Here is an 18,792-nt window from a genome sequence, read left to right on the forward strand (position 1 = left end):
GCATCATTGAATTTTCATGCCGATCAAAGCGGTAATCAAATCCAGACATATTTACCTATTTAAAATGCTTTAGAATGACACTATCAGAAAAGTTATTTGTTCTTGGAATGGAACATCTGTGAAATACCGAGAAAATATTCATGTTAAACACTTTTGCACACAGAGAGTCCATGCAATTTATGTGATTTGTTAAGCACATGTTTGCTCCTGAACTTATTTTGGCATTGCCATAACAAAAGGGTTGAGTGACAAGACATTTCAGCTTTTCATTGTTTATTAATTTCTAATAACATTATGGCGTATTGTGTGTAGGCCAGTGACACACAACCTAAAATGTAATCCATTTTAAATTCAGGCTATAACATAACAAAATCTGGAAAATGTCAAGTGGAGTGAAATATTTTCTGAAGGCAATGTATATATTCTCATCTTTAATAATGATTCATATTGAAAGTAAGAGCACACATTATTGGAGGAACTATACACGTTACAGGAACTGTAAACTCAGGGTAGTACCCAGGCTAATTGTTGAAGTGTCTAGCAGGGTTACGGTCAATTCCATTTCCATTCCTGTTAATTTCAATGCTTTTCAATTAGGAAAATTAGGAATTGGAATTTGGTTTACTCTCTGTATTGACTGGAATTGAAATGGAAGTCTCCCAACCCTATTGTCTGATGAGCTGGACTAGAGGAACTGTAACATAATGTCTATCTGTATTTCAGTGTCTCCCCCTGCTGGCGTGTCTGTGTAAATGCTGAAGATTCTCCTGGTGTCTGTGGGGCTATTCATCATGATCTCTGCAGTCATCAACCTCCACATCAGGGACATTCTAAAAACAACACTGATTTAAGCCCACGAGTGACAGAACAATGTTTATTGTATTTTTACCATTGACAGGGCTTCCCACAGAGGATATCATTTACAATGAAATGTGATGATATACAGCAGAAGATATAATCATGAGATTAATAATTCTGTTCCTTTTTATGTAACAATGTACAGTACACAGAAACAGAAGGATGTTGCCTGCACATGTAAATCAGATTAGGTAATTTAAAAAGTTTTCAAAAATATTTACTTTCTTTTAATTTGTTGCTATAAAAACAACACCTTAGATATTCTTTTTTTATTTATATTTTTTAGGAAGTAGTTCTGAAAGTAACGCTCACAAGCCAAAAGTGATACCTGAAAATTGGGTGACAAATGTGCAGATATGTGCACCACGTCATTGCTCTCTCTCGCTCTGCKGTGTGTGTGTCTTGCTAGCTGTCACTCAAATGGCAAGGGGCTGAAGCTCATCCGCTGAAACTCGACTTTCTAGCGGGCTGGCGCACGTTGAGGTAAATGTAGGGAAAATGGTGCCGCACAGCTTCCAGAAAACAGTTGCTTATTGAGGTTAAACGTTAATTCTGCTCATAGATTATGCATGTATGAACTACACATTGAAACATACAGCACAAAGGAAAAAAATACTTAATAGTCGCCAAAGTACCGAAGCATGTCTTTAGCCTAATGTAAGATAGCATAGCATTTCAAGGCATATTATTAGGGCTTGACATAATATAGCATTACATGGCATAGTATAATGTACAGTAGCACAGCATAACATGATATAAGAATATCTGACTGTACAGTATAACGTTTTTGGTTCATTTGTTTCTGTTTAGTACCCACTATGATGAAAGATTTGTTTCTGTTTAATACCGACCATTATACATCATTTTTTTCTGATTAATACCCACTATGATAAATGATTTGATTCTGTTTAATTCCCACTATGATGAATAATTTGAAATGTTTACTTATTTTTATGTACTTTTACAGCATACTATTGTCATGATGGTTCACAAATGTTACAAGGGAAAAATATATATATTTAACATTTTCAAAGACAGCTGTGCTTACAGATGTAGGATCGTAATTTCACCAGTTTCTCACAACAGGAAAATATCCTGAAGCAACAGGATTATGGGGATATAAATAATGAAAATGTTTGGAGGTTTTCAATTTTTTGTATTGGCAAATCAAGTCTGATATTTTAAAGTGTAAATTCCAAACTTTAGAAGCATTTTTAAACCTCGAATACACTACAAGTTTGCATTTCCTGCAACAACAGTGTGGTCAAATTAAGAGCCTTCATCTGTAGTTGATTGTTGTTTGGAAGAATATCCGAATTGTCGCACGATAGAAATGTAAAGGTAATTTCCGATTGAGCCGACATATGCAGAGTTTACCGATGCAGTCCCCACACACGCAGGTACATTGCCTTTACATTTCAATCACGCTATAGCACGGATCTTCCGCGGTCTTAGGCCAAGATTCAATCTGATCATRGTTTGTCAGCTATGTACATTTAAACATAATTTCCAGATTGAGCTGAATTTAATGTTTTCTCTGAACGCGGGAACATTGCCTTCAAAGGTGTATAGCCGACAAAAAGCAAAGTGATAGAATCCTGGTCTAGATGATGTTAAAATTCCTAATTATTGTTTGCTACTCTTTTCCCCCCACCATACAGTGGCATATATACTCTCAGGCATGGTCACGGAGGTCATGAGGAAGTCTTCAGGTGGAGACTGGTCTCCCACCATGGTGGGGTGGTAATCTCCCACCATACTGTAGATGGTGGGTGATGCTGGACCTGGAGATTCCTGCTCTTCACCACCTACTTGACTGTTACCTGGAGTCTGCAGAAAAAAAACATACAGTTACAACTTCAATGGGAATTTATGAATGGTGACCCAGGTGTTTTCAGTGGTTCAATGCTCTATAATATAAGAAATKAACATGAGTTTCTCAGTATTTTAGAATGTATACATTTTCCACTAACKGCATTTTTTAAAATGGCATCAACAATGACACAGTATCAGTGGTGTTAAATATCTATGGTATCTTACCCTGAATATAGCATACCCTGTGATTATAATTTCCACTTTGTCACCTATAAATCAACTACATAAAAATACAATAAAGATTTGCTATGAATATATATAAATAATGTGAAATSACTACATCCTGTTTTCAACCGTTTTCACAAAAGTTTAATTAATATAATGTGTTCACTCTCAGTCTCTCACGAGGTATAACACTATAGGGAGTCAACRACCARTCSTATTCAYCTGATGCAAACTGAAACCATGCCCAATGGGCCAATGGWTGCCAAGCCCTCGGAAGCCCCTCTTTCCTGGCTATAATTCCGTGGCTCGTAACTAGAGTGCATTCAGAAAGTATTCAGACCCCTTTACCTTTTCCACATTTTGTAACGTTACAGACTTGTTCTGGCCTTGTTTTTTCAAATGTACTCATCATTCTACACACAACACACCATAAAGTGAAAACAGGTTTTTAGAAATGATTGCAAATATTATTAAAATTATAAACAGAAATACCTTATTTACATACAGTACCAGTCAAAAGTTTGGACACACTAACTCATTCCAGGGCTTTTCTTAATTTTTACTATTTTCTACATTGTAGAATAAAAGTTAAGACATCAACACTTTGAAATAACACATGGAACCGTGTAGTAACCAAAAAAGTGTTAAACAAATCAAAATGTATTTTATACTTGAGATAGGATAAGTTCATTAGTAACCAGCCTCAGAAATTGCAGCCCAAACAAATGCTTCACAAAGTTCAAGTAACAGACACATTTCAAATTCAACTGTTCAGAGTAGAATGCATGAATCAGGCCTTCGTGGTCTAATTGCTGCAAAGAAACTACTACTAAAAAACACCAATAAGAAGAAGAGACTTGGTTCAGCCAAGAAACACGAGCAATGGCCATTAGACCGGTGGACATTTTTCCTTTGGTCTGATGAGTCCAAATGTGAGATTTTTGGTTCCAACCACCGTGTCTTTGTGAGACGCAGAATAGGTGAACGGATTATCTCTGCATGTGTGGTTCCCACCGTGAAGCATGAAGGAGGAGGTGTGATGGTGTGGGGGTGCTTTGCTGGTGACACTGTATGTGATTTATTTAGAATTCAAGGCACACTTAACCAGCATGGCTACCGCAGCACTCTGCAGCGATACTCAATCCAATCTGGTTTGCGCTTAGTAGGAATATCATTTGTTTTTCAACAGGACACCAACAAACCTCCAGGCGSAGTACGGGCTATTTGATCAAGAAGGAGAGTGATGGAGTGCTGCATCAGATGACCTGGCCTCCACAATCACCTGACCTCAACCCAATTGAGATGGTTTGGGATGAGAAAGACTGYRGAATGAAKGAAAAGCAGCCAACAAGTGCTCAGAATATGTGGGAATTCCTTCAAGACTGTTGGAAAATCATTCCAGCTGAAGCTGGTTGAGAGAATGCCAAGAGTGTGCAAAGCTGTCATCAAGGCAAAGGGTGGCTACTTTGAAGAATCTAAAATATATTTTGATATGTTTAACACCTTTTTGGTTACTACATGATTACATATGTGTTATTTCAGCGTTTTCATGTCTTCACTATTATTCTACAATATAGTAAATATAAAGAAAAATTGTTGATAGGTGTGTCCAAACTTTTGCTATGAGACTCGAAATTGAGCTCAGGTGTATCCTGTTTCCATTGGTCATCCTTGAGWTGTTTCTACAACTTGATTGGAGTCGACCTGTGGTGAATTCAATTTGAWTGGACATGATTTGGAGAGGCACACACCTGTCTATATAAGGTCCCACAGTTAGCAGTGCATGTCATACCAAAAACCAAGCCATGAGGTCGAAGGAATTGTCCATAGAGCTCCGAGACAGGATTGGGTCGAGGCACAGATTTGGCCAAKGGTACCAAAACWTTTCTGGAGCATTGAAGGTCCCCAAGAACACAGTGGCCTCCATCATTCTTAAATGGAAGAAGTCTGGAACCACTAAAACTTCYTAGAGCTGGCCGCCCACAATCATCTCTGCAGCACTCCACCAATCAGGCCTTTATGGTASARCGACCAGACGGAAGCCACTCTTCAGTTRAAGGCACATGACAGCCCACTTGRAGTTTGCCAAAAAGCACTTAAAGGACTCTGACCATGAGAAACACGATTCTCTGGTCTGATGAAACCAATATTAAATGCTTTGGCCTGAATGCCAAGCATCACATCTGGAGGAAACCTGGCATCATCCCTACGGTGAAGCATGGTGGCAGCATCATGCTGTGGGGATGTTTTTCAGYKGCAGGGACTGGGAGACTAGTCAGAATCGAGCGAAAGATGAACGGAGCAAAGTACAGAGAGATCCTTGACTGGTGCGAAGGTTCACCTTACAACAGGACAACGACCCTAAGCACACAGCSAAGACAACGCAGKWGTGGCTTTGGGACAAGCGTCTGAATGTCTTTGAATGGCCCAAGCAGAGCCCGGACTTGAACCCGATCTAACATCTCTGGAGAGACCTGAAAATAGCTGTGCAGCGACGCACCCCATCCAACCTGACAGAGTTTGAGAGGATCTGCAGAGTAGAATGAGATAAACTCTCCAAATACAGGCATACCAAGCTTGTAGCGTTATACCAAACTTGTAGCGTTATACCCAAGAAGACTCGAGGCTAAGTGCTATAAAGGCTAAAGTGCTATACAGAAACCCAGCCTAAAACCCCAAACAGCATGCAATGCAGATATAGAAACATGGCGGCTAGGAAAAACTCCCTAGAAAGGCAGGAACCTAGGAAGCAACCTAGGGAGGAACCAGGCTCTGAAGGGTGGCCAGTCCTCTCCTGGCTGTGCCGGGTGGAGATTATAACAATACTGAGTAAAGGTTTTGAATACTTATGTAAATATGTTATTTCAGTTTTCTATTTTAAATATATTTGCAAAAATATCTAAAAACCTGTTTTTGCTTAGTCATTATGAAGTATTGTGTGTAGATTATTGAGAAAAAAATGTTTTAGTCCATTTGAGAAAAAGGCTGTAATGAAACAAAATGTGGAAAAAGTCAAGGGGTCTGAATAGTTTCCGAATGGACTGCATTTCCTAAATTCTTCACTCTTCAGCCAGTCTGAAGGAAGAGCACGTCAYGCAATTTACAAACCTTTCAAGCACACAAAGGCTACGAGATTTGTCTACGATGTAGGTGTCTGTTGTGCATCACCTCATGGCTCTCCCGGTCGTGGCCGGCTGTGATACAGCTGTGTATCGAACCAGAATCTGTAGTAACGCAGCACAGAGATGCAGTGTCTTAGACTGCAGTGCCACTTGGGAGGCCGCCTCTGGGACTTCTGTTGTTGCGTCTGTTTCAGTGAGGGGGGGACATGATCTCTCTCTCCTAAACCTGGCCCGTTATCTGCTCGTACGGAGCAGTGCACATTTCCTGTCGCATAGGGTGACGTATCTTCCCAGATCTCTCAATGTGGGTGCAGAGCTACTTTCCAGGGTGGGTGGAGACTACACCGCTCGGCGATGGCCCAGAATTTGGGATTTTTCGTCAGGGCCTACTTAGATCTTATGCATCAAGAGAAAACGCACATTGTCATCTAGTCAATAAGGGATCTGGGTGCTCCGTTGGGAACGGATGCTTTGGCGTATCAGTGGCTTCGTACCCTGCTCTAGGTATTCCTCTGGTTCATGCGACCATGGAGAGGCTCCGTCAGGAGGGTCTTTTGTTTATTTTGGTGGCTCTCTGTTGGCCCACACAACCCTGGTTCCAGAGATTATCCGCCTGTTGAGCGGGGACCCGTGGGGGGTTACATGTCATCGGGATCTATTGTCCCAGATGCACAGGAATTTGGCACCCACGACTTCAGATATGGGATCTGTGGGTCCGGCCCCTGAAAGGTTCAATTTGACAACTAGGGGTTTACCCTCGAGAGGGATTACGACTGTACTGTTGGCGCGTGTTGGCGCGTGGAATTTCCTACCAGAGAACCTGACGGGGGCCGAAACTGTTTGCATATTTATAAGACACCTTGAAACACACCTTTTTTGCTTTGCTTTTTGTTAGGCTGTTTTTTTTATCTTTCAGTTATATTTGCTATTCTTTAGTTTTGTTTTCCTCTTATGTTTGTTGTGTAGTAAATAAATGTTATAGTTTTTTCATAGTTTTTTATTATACTAAACAAAAATATTAACGCACCATGCAACAATTTCACAGATTTACAGTTCATATAAGTAAATCAATGATTATATACAATAGACTAACTACAGTGAACTAAAATATAATCGCAAGATGGACATTTTTCAAAGATTTTACTGAGTTACAGTTCATATAAGGAAATCCTTCAATTGAAATACATTCATTAGGCCCTAATCTATGGATTTCACATGACTGGGAATACAGATATACATCTGTTGGTCACAGATACCTTAAAAAAAGGTAGGGGCCTCCCGGGTGGCGCAGTGGTCTAGGGCACTGCATCGCAGCGCTAGCTGTGCCACCAGAGATTCTGGGTTCACGCCCAGGCTCTGTCGCGACCGGGAGGTCCGTGGGGCAACGCACAATTTTTATTTATTTTTTTATTTATTTTATTTCACCTTTATTTAACCAGGTAGGCTAGTTGAGAACAAGTTCTCATTGACAACTGCGACCTGGCCAAGATAAAGCATACCAGTGTGAACAGACAACAACACAGAGTTACACATGGAGTAAACAATAAACAAGTCATTAACACAGTAGGGGAAAAAATGAGTCTATATACATTGTGTGCAAAAGGCATGAGGAGGTAGGCAATAAATAGGCCATAGGAGCGAATAATTACAATTTAGCAGATTAACACTGGAGTGATAAATCATCAGATGATCATGTGCAAGTAGAGATACTGGTGTGCAAAAGAGCAGAAAAGTAAATAAATAAAAACAGTAAGGAGATGAGGTAGGTAAATTGGGTGGGCTGTTTACAGATGAACTATGTACAGCTGCAGCGATCGGTTAGCTGCTCAGATAGATGTTTCAAATTGGTGAGGGAAATAAAAGTCTCCAACTTCAGCGAAGTCCGGGTTAGGGAGGGTTTGGCCGGTATGGATATCCTTGTCTCATCACGCACCAGCGACTCCTGTGGCGGGCTACATTGGTGCTGCTGGCTTCCGGGTTGGATGCGCGCTGTGTTAAGAAGCAGTGCGGCTTGGTTGGGTTGTGTTTCGGAGGACGCATGGCTTTCGACCTTCGTCTCTCCCTAGCCCGTACGGGAGTTGTAGCGATGAGACAAGATAGTAACTACTAACAATTGGATACCACGAAATTGGGGAGAAAAAGGGGGTCAAATTCAAAAAAATATATAAAAAATATATTTAAAAAAAAAAGGTAGGGGCTTGTATCATAAAACCAATCAGAATCTGGTGTGATCACCATTTGCCTCATGCAGCGCAAAATGTCCTTTGCATAGAGTTGTTCCGGGATGATGTGGACCGCGCTGACTTTCAATGTAGCAACTGCTTGCTTGCGGAGGACTACAGGAGCAAAGTGGCCACTCTTAGCAAGCAAGTAGCAAACCTACACCAGCTACTTGGGAATCCACACCCGCCTACTTTTTCCTTTTCTTCCACATCAGTAGCCGGACACCGCTCTGGTCTGGTGGAAGTGTCACTGTAGTGTCGGCTCTCCACAGCCGACTGGCCGGTGCTCAGCAGGGTTCCATCCCGAATGTGTCTACCCCTTCCCTGGAGAACGGCGCTGTTCTCGACACAACCAACCAGCCATGGAGGTAGGTCACTCGCCGTGGAAGTCAAAGAAAGCGTCCTCTGGAAATGGGGGTATCCTTGGAGAGGTTGTGCCCGGACATGACACAGACCAGAAACAGCTTTGCCGCCCAGGATCCAGAGGTTGAAGCACTTTCTTCCTTGGGGTCTTCCCATTCAAGATCGGATCCGGATGTACCTGCATCTTCGTCCTCTGTTCTGTCTCCCTCTCCGGTGGCTTATACCTCGGGTTCAGATCCTTGGAGCTCCCACCCTCATCAGACCGTGAGGCTGCCTGAGAGACTGGCACATTTAACATCGCCAGCTGTCATCATAGGCAGCTCTATGGTGAGAAACAGGAGCACGAGTACAGGACATAACAAAGCTGATTCCGACTGCTCTACCACAATAGCTGACAACAGACTTTCAGCACGCATATAGGGATGGAAACTCAACAAGCACAGAACTTACACAAATGACTGATGATTGGCTGAGAGAAATTGATGATACAATGAGTGTGGGGCTGTCTTGTTAGACTTCAGTGCAGCTTTTGACATGATTGATCATAGTCTGCTGCTGGAAAAACGTATGTGTTTTTGCTTTGAACACCCTGCTATAATGTGGATAAAGAGTTACTTGTTTAACAGAACACAGTGGGTGTTCTTTAATGGAAGCCTCTCAAATATAATCCAGTTAGAATCAGGAATTCACCCAGAGTAGCTGTTTAGGCCCCTTGCTTTTTTACATTTTTACTAACGACATGCCACTAGCTTTGAGTAAAGCCAGAGTGTCTATGTATGCGGATGACTCAACCCTATACACATCAGCTACTACAGCAACTGAAATGACTGCAACACTCAACAAAGAGCTGCAGTTAGTTTCAGAGTGGGTGTCAAGGAATAAGTTAGCCCTAAACATTTCTAAAACTTAAAGCATTGTATTTGGAACAAAACACTCAGTAAACCCTAATCCTCAACTAAATATTGGATAAATAATGTGGAAATTGAGAAAGTTGAGATGACTAAACTGATTGGAGTAACCCTAGATTGTAAACTGTCATGGTCAAAACATATTGATCAAATCAAACTTTATTTGCCACATGCACCAAATACAAGTGTAGACTTTACCGTGAAATGCTTACTTACAAGCCCTTAACAAACAGTGCAGTTCAAGAAGAAGAAAATATTTACCAAGTAGGCAAAAATAAAAAGTAATAATTAAAAGTAACATAATAGGAATAACAATAACGAGGCTATATACAGGGGGCACCGGTATGGGTGACTGGAGTCTCTGACAATTTTATGGGCTTTCCTCTGACACCGCCTATTATATAGGTCCTGGATGGCAGGAAGCTTGGCCCCAGTGATGTACTGGCCCGTTCGCACTACCCTCTTTAGCGCCTTACGGTCAGATGCAGAGCAGTTGCCATACCAGGCGGTGATGCAACCAGTCAGGATGCTCTCGATGGTGCAGCTGTAGAACCTTTTGAGGATCTGGGGACCCATGCCAAATATTTTCAGTCTCCTAAGGGGGAAAAGGTTTTGTCATGCCCTCTTCACGACTGTCTTGGTATGTTTGGAAAAAGATCATTCATTGGTGATGTGGACACGAAGGAACTTGAAACTCTCGACCCGCTCCACTAGAGCCCCGTCGATGTTAATGGGGGCCTGTTCGGATTGCCTTTTCCTATAGTCCATGATCAGCTCCTTTGTCTTGCTCACATTGAGGGAGAGGTTGTTGTCCTGGCACCAAACTGCCAGTTCACTGACCTCCTCCCTATAGGCCGTCTCATCGTTGTCGGTGATCAGGTCTACCACTGTTGTGTCGTCAGCAAACTTAATGATGGTGTTGGAGTCATGTTTGGCCACACAGTCGTGGGTGAACAGGGAATACAGGAGGGGACTAGGTACACACCCCTGACGGGGTCACAGCGTTAAGGATCAGCGTGGCAGACGTATTGTTGCCTACTCTTACCACCTGGGGGCGGCCAGTCAGGAAGTCCAGGATCCAGTTGCAGAGGGAAGTGTTTAGTGCCAGAGTCCTTAGCTTAGTGATGAGCTTCTTGGGCACTATGGTGTGGAACGCTGAGCTGTAGTCGATGAACAGCATTCTCACATAGGTGTTCCTTTTGTCCAGGTGAGAAAGGGTGGTGTGGAGTGCGATTGAGATTGCGTCATCTGTGGATCTGTTGGGGCGGTCTGCGAATTGGAGTGGGTCTAGTGTGTCCGGGAGGAGGCTGTTGATGTGAGCCATGACCAGCCTTTCAAAGCACTTCATGGCTACCTACATGAGTGCCACGGGGCGGTAATCATTTAGGCAGGTTACTCTCGCTTCCTTGGGCACAGGGACTATGGTGGTCTGCGTGAAACATATAGGTGTTACAGACTCGGTCAGGGAGAGGTTGAAAATGTCAGTGAAGACACTTGACAGTTGGTCCGCACATGCTTTGAGTACACGTCCTGGTAATCCCTCTGGCCCAGCGGCTTTGTGAATGTTGACCTATTTAAAGGTTTTGTTCACATCGGCTACCGAGAGCGTTATCAGACAGTCATCCAGAACAGCTGGTGCTCTTGTGCATGATTCAGTGTTGCTTGCCTCGAAGCGAGCATAAAGGGCATTTAGTAGCTAAGATTTAGTAGCTAAGATGGGGAGAAGCCTGTCTATAATAAAGTGATCCTCTGCCTTCTTAACAACACTATCAACAAGGCAGGTCCTAAAGGCCCTAGTTTTGTCGCACCTTGACTACTGTTCAGTCGTGTGGTCAGGTGCCACAAAAAAGGACTTAGGAAAATTGTAATTTGATCAAAACAGGGCAGCACGGCTGGCCCTTGGATGTACACAGAGAGATAATATCAATAATATGCATGTCAATCTCTCCTGGCTGAAAGTGGAAGAGAGATTGACTTCAACACTACTTTTATTTATGAGAGGTATTGATATGTTGAATGCACCAAGCTGTCTGTCTAAACTACTGGCACACAGCTCAGACACCCATGCTTACTGCACAAGACATGCCACAAGAGGTCTCTTCACAGTCCCCACGACCAGAACAGACTATGGGAGGCACACAGTACTACATAGAGCCATGACTACATGGAACTCTATTCCACATGAAGTACCTGACGCAAGAAGTAAAATTAGATTTAAAAAACTGATTAAGAAAATCTGTGTAGCAACACAAACATTGGCACAGTCACATGCATACAAGAACTACCCAGGAAGAGTAGCAGCTKCCTTGACAGCAGCTAATGGGGATCCATAATAAATACAAATACATCAGCAAACCTTTCACCCACACGACGCCAAACACATTGCGAGACCGGTTGGACGTACTGACAAATTCTCTAAAATGACATTGGTGGACATTCCTGCAGTCAGCATCCCAATTGCACACTCCTCAGCTTGAAACTTGATTTGTGGCATTGTGTTGTGTGACAAAACTGCACATTTTAGAGTGGCCTTTTATTGTCCCCTGCACAAGGTGCACCTGTGTAATGATCATGCTGTTTAATCAGCTTCTTGATATACCACACCTGTCAGGTGGATGGACTATCTTGGCAAAGGAGAAATGCTCACTAACAGGATGTAAACATATTTGTGCACAGAATTTGAGAGAAATAAGCTTTTTGTGTGTATGGAAAATGTTGGGTCGCCATGGTCGATGTCAGGCAACAATTGTTCGGGTTATCACAGTTTCCCTGTGGGTTTAATAAGCCTTTGGCTGCCTTGATGTGCTGCAGCAGACATAGTATGCATTTATCCGGGTTGCCACAATTCCCTGTGGGTTTGAGCATTGGGCTGCCRTGGCAGTGTGCRAGTACACCCTTCCAAGGTTACTGCAGGTTTCCTGTGGGTTTCAGTGACASTGGTTGACGCTATGCAGTGCGCGWGCGTTTTACCAAGTCATGACTGGTGTTYTSTTGTTTTGGAYTTGCGGTTCCTTSWACGAGTTCTGACATTTTAGGCTCACAAAGTTAGTGTTATTCTTGGAACCATGGGGTCTAGGGACTTGGGCTGCAGTGGCAGCGTGTCAGTATACATAGCCATGTTGTAGAAGGTTCTGGTTTGTTATAGAGGGTCTGACAGTTCAGGCCTCATGAGGTACTGACAATTCAGGCTTCTTAGGTAAGTATTAAGGTAGGGGAAAAAGGGGGCTTCAGTGACCCCTTTTTGGATCCGGTGGAACCTGTGTGTGCTTGGGCTGCCGTGGGTCTCATAGTTTGGTACCCTCTGAGTCGGCTTGGGGCTTGATTGTATGTCTGCATGTCTTATACCGAGTGATCGACTGAAAGGGAATGTACAGTAATGAATTAACTACTGTTCCCTGAAGAGAGAATGTGGTATAACATATTTTGGCCTTGTGCAGTCAGGGGGTTTGGGCTTACTAAAGTGCAGTAAAGAATTATGGAAATGCCAGAATTGTGGGGCTTCCGAGGGGTGGCTTGGCATCCATTGGCACGTTGGGCATGATTTCGTTTGCTTCAGGTGAATAGGATTGATTGTTGACTCCCCTGAGTATGCTATATCTTCTTCCCTACTTCAGGGAACCGTTTTATTTCATAACTGTACGGTTTCTGTAATAAGCAAGAACAGTGAGCTTACCTTTATTTAGCTTTCACCAACCAATCAAGGCGCATCCAACAAAGATGATGATGACGTGGATGACGGGACCTGGCATCCCGACTGTGACAGCGTAGTTACGGTCCTCTCTCTCCCGCTCTGTTTTTGGAATTACAGTGACATCAAAATCTAAACGTCAACATTCTGTAGCATATACCATCTAATCTAGCCTAGTGTGTGTGTGTGTGTGTGTGTGTGTGTGTGTGTGGTTGTGTGTGTGGTGTGTGTGTGTGTGTGTGTGGTGTGTGTGTGTGTGTGTGTGTGTGTGTGTGTGTGTGTACTGTGTTTTTGTATGCATCTGTCTTACCTAATTCCAATGGACAAATAGTTTTGATCTCCTTGGTGTCGTTGGCCCAGCTGACTTGGTTGCTGTGGTTACAGATGATGGAACCCCCTGCCACAGAGAGCAGGGGGACAGTGGAGGTCTCAGCCCCTCTACTCTCTCCTCCCACCTGAGAGCAGGTGCTGTTGTTACAGCTGGAGGTGACAGAGGTGTTCTGACCTCTGCAGGTCACAGTCACATTACAGGTGGCATTGATGGAGGAGACAGAGTCCACTGTCAGGACTGGAGGCTCAACTCTCTCTGAAAACAAGTAGACCCCCTTTATTGTTTGTTTATTAACCTGAGTACAGGAGTTAGAGTACCAGTGAATATGCCTTTAACCTGTACACCATGTTTAGCTCTATTGATTGATACTGTAACTGTGTCACTGTAGAAAAAATTGAAAGAAATGTCAAACATACCTTGGACTTCTATCAAGTATGCAGCAACTTTTCTGTCTTTGTTACCAGACACTACTGCGTCATAAAGTCCACTGTCTCCTTCCTGTAGGTTCTTCAGTAGCAAAGAGAAGTCTCCCTCACTAAATTCAGTCCTATCTTCGTACCCTTCAAAGGTAACTTTTGGGGGATACTTTACAACATTGTCTGATCTGTTAAATTTCCAAAATAGCACATCAACATCTTTTTTCAGTTTAACATTTGTCTGGACATCCAGGTGAACATCCTGTCCCTTCAGCACAAACACAGAGGTCACAGCACTGGGCTCTGAAATAAAAACACAGAATACTTAATGTAAAAAAATATGAAAAAACCCATCATACAATGTGACAAAAAGAGCAGTAGGATATATGAATTAAGCAACTCAACCATCTAGAGGAATATGTGCAAATATATATATTTTTGCAAATAGCCAAACTGGCTGACACATTGTAATGATCCAATTTGCAGTATTTGTAGTTCGAGCTGGAATTTCTCTATACACCCTATTTGCTAAATGGCTTAAAGATAAACCCATTAATAAGATCAGCTGCCTTTAGATCATCAAGTAATACAGAAGTACTTTTACCATTAATAACTAGGATATGATACACACTATCAACTGTTCAGTTTCAGAAACCATTCAGTAAAAGCAACTTGATGAAGTATAACCTAATCTGCCTAAAAGCATAGATAACTTGAGTGCTCAAATATGTGAGCACATACTTGTGGTTGATTCTTACAGACACGTGTGAAAACAAGTTGATCTGTGCATTTCAGATAGTGAGAAGTTTCCATGCTTCAAATGGAGCTGTTGCGTAGTTTCCTGTCATTGACTTTCTTGTAGCTGACACTGAGAACTTTTTCTCACAGTAGTACAGTACAGTATACTATCAGTATACTATCACCACCCAAAATTGCTCTATTACTCATTACTTGTAAACAAATGTGTATAGCTTCAACATATGTTTAAAACTACATTATCATAAACAATTTTTGCCCTAAAGTGAATTACATATTTTCTATTTAAAAGTCAATCAATAATAAATAAATAAATATATAAACACATCACAACACATGACTTAAAACTTCAGTAGATCATATGACTTCTTCTGAGTTCCTGTGTCACCCACCAGTTAGACAACCAGTACACTGATTGGACTGGTCAGACAACCATTACACTGGTTAGACTGGTTATAAGCAAAGTAATCAGCACACATTATACTGCCTGTTACTTACTAACCTAATAATCAGATTATAGACAGACATGTCTAATCAATGTAATAAATATCAGTATACAGATGTCTTAGAAAATGATCTCACCTGCTTGATGGAGGAGAGTTAGTAGAATAGCGATGGGGAAACGCAAGGTCGCCATACCTTGATAAATGACTAAACCTAAATGAGGAAGTATTGTCACATAGGCCTATACTTCCACTTCCTCCAGTAGCTTTTTACACCCATAACCGGAAGATTAACACATTCTGTTTGCCATTCTAACAAGTTCCGTGGCATTTGAAATGACTTGACTCCAATACATTAGACATTTATTTAGGAACTGAAAATGCACTCCAAACTCAGGTGTTTGTGAAATTAAAGACGGGGTAGAATGCATTTTTATCATGTTACAAATCAACTTGTGTTTAATATAAGATTTGTTATTGTGTAATTATAGTATTTCCAACACGTTTTTTAACATGTACATTTCTGGTAGGCAGTCCCTACCAAATTACTGACACCCAAATAGGGGAGCCATGCGTTTAATTTAACTAGCAGAAAACAAATAATTCAGTCGACGTTCATACCGGTCATAGATTATGGCGATATTGTCTATATGACTGCAGCTGCCACTGTATTGAAGTCATTGGACACAGTTTATCATAGCGCACTGCACTTTATTAGGGGCGACAGATTCAGTACACATCACTGCATTCTGTATCAGAAATTAGGGTGGCCCTCTGAAGTCTCGTTTGTCGATGCATTGCACTCTTTTAGTTTATACAGCCCTCCTCCATAAACCTCCGCCGTACCTTACTTCACTATTAACTTACAGACCCGATCTCAGAGATGGAGAACTCTGGAGATCCCTTTGATCTCCACTGAGTTAGGTAAATCTGCTTTTAGTTATTTTTCCCGATTTATGGAATAATCTCTGTATATTGATATGTAGAAGTGTATGTTGGTGTGTATTATTGATTGTGTATATTGATGTGAGTATTGATGTGCATATTGATCTGTATATTGATGTGTATTGATGTGAATATTGATGTTTATTGACGTGAATATTAATGTGTATAATGATGTGTATTCAGGGCTCACCTGTGAACGAGACCTTGGTCTCAGCATGACTCGCTGTCGAAATAAAGGATGAATAAAAATATATGACTTTCAAAATCCAGAAATACAGCCGTTATGACGCAAAACTCAGCATCATATGATGCAAAACTCAACATCATATAATGCAAAACTCAGCATCATATGATGCAAAACTCAGTATCGTATGATATAAACTCAGTATCATATAATGCAAAACACAGCATCATATAATGCAAAACTCAGCATCATATAATGCAAAACTCAGCATCATATGATGCAAAACTCAGCATCATATAATGCAAAACTCAGCATCATATAATGCAAAACTCAGCATCATATGATGCAAAACTCAGCATTGTGTGATGTAAACTCAGCCTCATGTGATGTAAACTCAGCATCGTATGATATAAACTCAGTATCATATAATGCAAAACTCAGCATCATATGATGCAAAACTCAGCATACCGACTGTATTTCTGTATTTTTAAAGGTATATATTTTTTTATCCTTTTGAACCCAGGTCTGGTCTTGATCGACACCACAGTATAATTACATTGGCTTCATCATCCTCTCAAATCATCTCAATATACTAACAGTCTGAAAACATTATCTACTGTAAACCAAATGAAGGCATTGGTTAATATACTCTAAAGCCAATATTAGATCTTGACGCATCTGTCTCAAGTCCTGACCTATATACAGTCCTGAAACATCTCTCTCAACTCAAGTTACCCGACAGGAAGTTCCCCAAAACATTATTTACACATGAAAATACGGTTACCAAAAAGAGTGCAGATGGCCTATCATTTCTAACATCAGAGAAAGTACACATATGAGTCAATGGGTGCCCTAAAAGCCCTGGTGAAAATACGTGTTGCAAACCGACTAATGACAGGAAATGTATAAAATCGTCGTTGTTATATCACAATAATACACAATCACATATAATACGAATAGAAAGCATCATTAAAACCTTTCCTTCATTGTTACAGTGCTTTAAGGTTAAAATCACAACTCTAAATACAATACAGTAATAAGTGCCACAAAAATTTCTAAGGTGCCAAGATACTTAATAAAGTGTTAACTGTGTTTCTCTGTATCGACAATGACAGATATACAGTACCAGTCAAAAGTTTGGACACACATCAAGGGTTTTTCTTAATTCTGACTATTTTCTACATTGTAAAATAATAGTGAAGACATCAAAACGATGAAATAACACATATGGAATCATGTAGAAACCAAAAAAGTGTTTAACAAATCAAAATATATTTATATTTGAGATTCTTCAAAGTAGCCACCCTTTGCCTTGATGACAGCTTTGCACACTCTTGGCATTTTCTCAACCAGCTTCATGAGGAATGTTTTTCCAACAGTCTTGAAGGAGTTCCCACATATGGTGAGCACTTGTTGGCTGTTTTTCCTTCACTCTGTGTGCCTATGTAGATATTCCATTAAAAAATCTGCCGTTTCCAGCTATAATAGTCATTTACAACATTATTAACAATGTCTAAACTGTATTTCTGATCAATTTTATGTTATTTTGATGGACCAAAAATATGTTTTTCCTTCAAATACAAGGACATTTCGAAGTGACCCCAAACTTTTGAACGGTAGTGTATATATTGGATACGTTCTGGTGAGGCTCAGGCTCAGATATCGGTATGTGGTGTACGTGTGTACCAGGGGTTAGTGCAGCCTCTTATTTGGGGATAAGCCAGCACTGTGGTGTTACTGTTCATACTAGGTCTCCTCAATGTGAATGTATGTTTCTTATTCGTATTTTTACTTATAATTACTATTACGATAATAAAAAAATATGTTTGATCATTTTTTTCCTTTCCCACCTCCCTGTTCCTCTTGCAGCGGTTTTCAAATGTTTTGAATAGCCTTAACTATGGAATTTGCCAAATAGGCTAGGCAGGGCAGCGACTCAATTTGTCAGTTGGAACACATGCGGTTTGACCCACCCAGTCAAATGTACTAAGGCGTTTTCCTATTTACATAAATTAAAGGCAGATATATTGTTTTGACCTTACTTTCATTAATCTGATGACTGTTATTTATTTAACTTCTCTAGGGTAGGGGTAGCATTTTCACGTTTGGATGAAAAGCATACCCAAATTCAACTGCCAGCGACTCATCCCCAGAAGATAAGATATGCATAGTATTAGTAGATTTGGAGAGAAAACACTCTGAAGTTTCTAAAACTGTTTGAATCATGTCTGTGAGTATAACAGAACTTATTTAGCAGGCGAAACCCCGAGGACAAACCATTCAGATTATTTTTATTGAGGTCACTCTCTTTTCAATGAGGTTTCATTGGGAAACCAGATTTCTAAGCGACTTGCTTGTAGTTTCTACGGCTTTCACTGGATGTCAACAGTCCTGAGAAATTGGTTGAGGTTATTCCTTTGTGTAATGAAGAAATACGGCCATCTTGAAGTCGAGTCACTCTAGGTGTCCTGTTAGATTGAAGCTCATGACCAGAAGGCATGCTACATTTGGTTTTA

The 18,792-nt window shown here is 41.1% G+C and overlaps 1 protein-coding gene across 2 annotated transcripts; it reads right to left on the reverse strand.

Moving 5' to 3' along the window:
• Positions 1-2,153: 2,153 nt before the first annotated feature.
• Positions 2,154-15,380, reverse strand: LOC112069543 (SLAM family member 7-like). 2 transcript variants are annotated; one of them, XM_024136880.2, is made up of 5 exons: positions 15,287-15,380; positions 13,949-14,251; positions 13,512-13,787; positions 13,187-13,303; positions 2,154-2,681 (listed from the first exon to the last, which is right to left on the reverse strand). In XM_024136880.2, exons 1-4 carry the CDS (start codon positions 15,339-15,341, stop codon positions 13,200-13,202), a joined length of 738 nt encoding a protein of 245 aa, XP_023992648.1. In that variant the 5' UTR covers positions 15,342-15,380; the 3' UTR covers positions 2,154-2,681; positions 13,187-13,199. The 2 variants fall into 2 exon arrangements, with proteins under 2 accessions (XP_023992648.1, XP_023992647.1); XM_024136879.2 differs by having other exon boundaries at positions 2,398-2,688.
• Positions 15,381-18,792: the final 3,412 nt, after the last annotated feature.

The sequence above is a fragment of the Salvelinus sp. IW2-2015 genome, unplaced genomic scaffold (assembly GCF_002910315.2).
Source record: "Salvelinus sp. IW2-2015 unplaced genomic scaffold, ASM291031v2 Un_scaffold1046, whole genome shotgun sequence".
NCBI lineage: Eukaryota > Metazoa > Chordata > Actinopteri > Salmoniformes > Salmonidae > Salvelinus > Salvelinus sp. IW2-2015.

Coding starts and splice junctions, on each gene's coding strand:
- LOC112069543 (XM_024136880.2), bottom strand. CDS start 15,341: ATGGCGACCTTGCGTTTCCCCATCGCTATTCTACTAACTCTCCTCCAT. Junction 13,788..13,948: donor ATACTTGATAGAAGTCCAAG/GTATGTTTGACA, acceptor ACTTGTTTTCAG/AGAGAGTTGAGCCTCCAGTC. Junction 13,304..13,511: donor TATTTGTCCATTGGAATTAG/GTAAGACAGATG, acceptor TTCCAAAAACAG/AGCGGGAGAGAGAGGACCGT.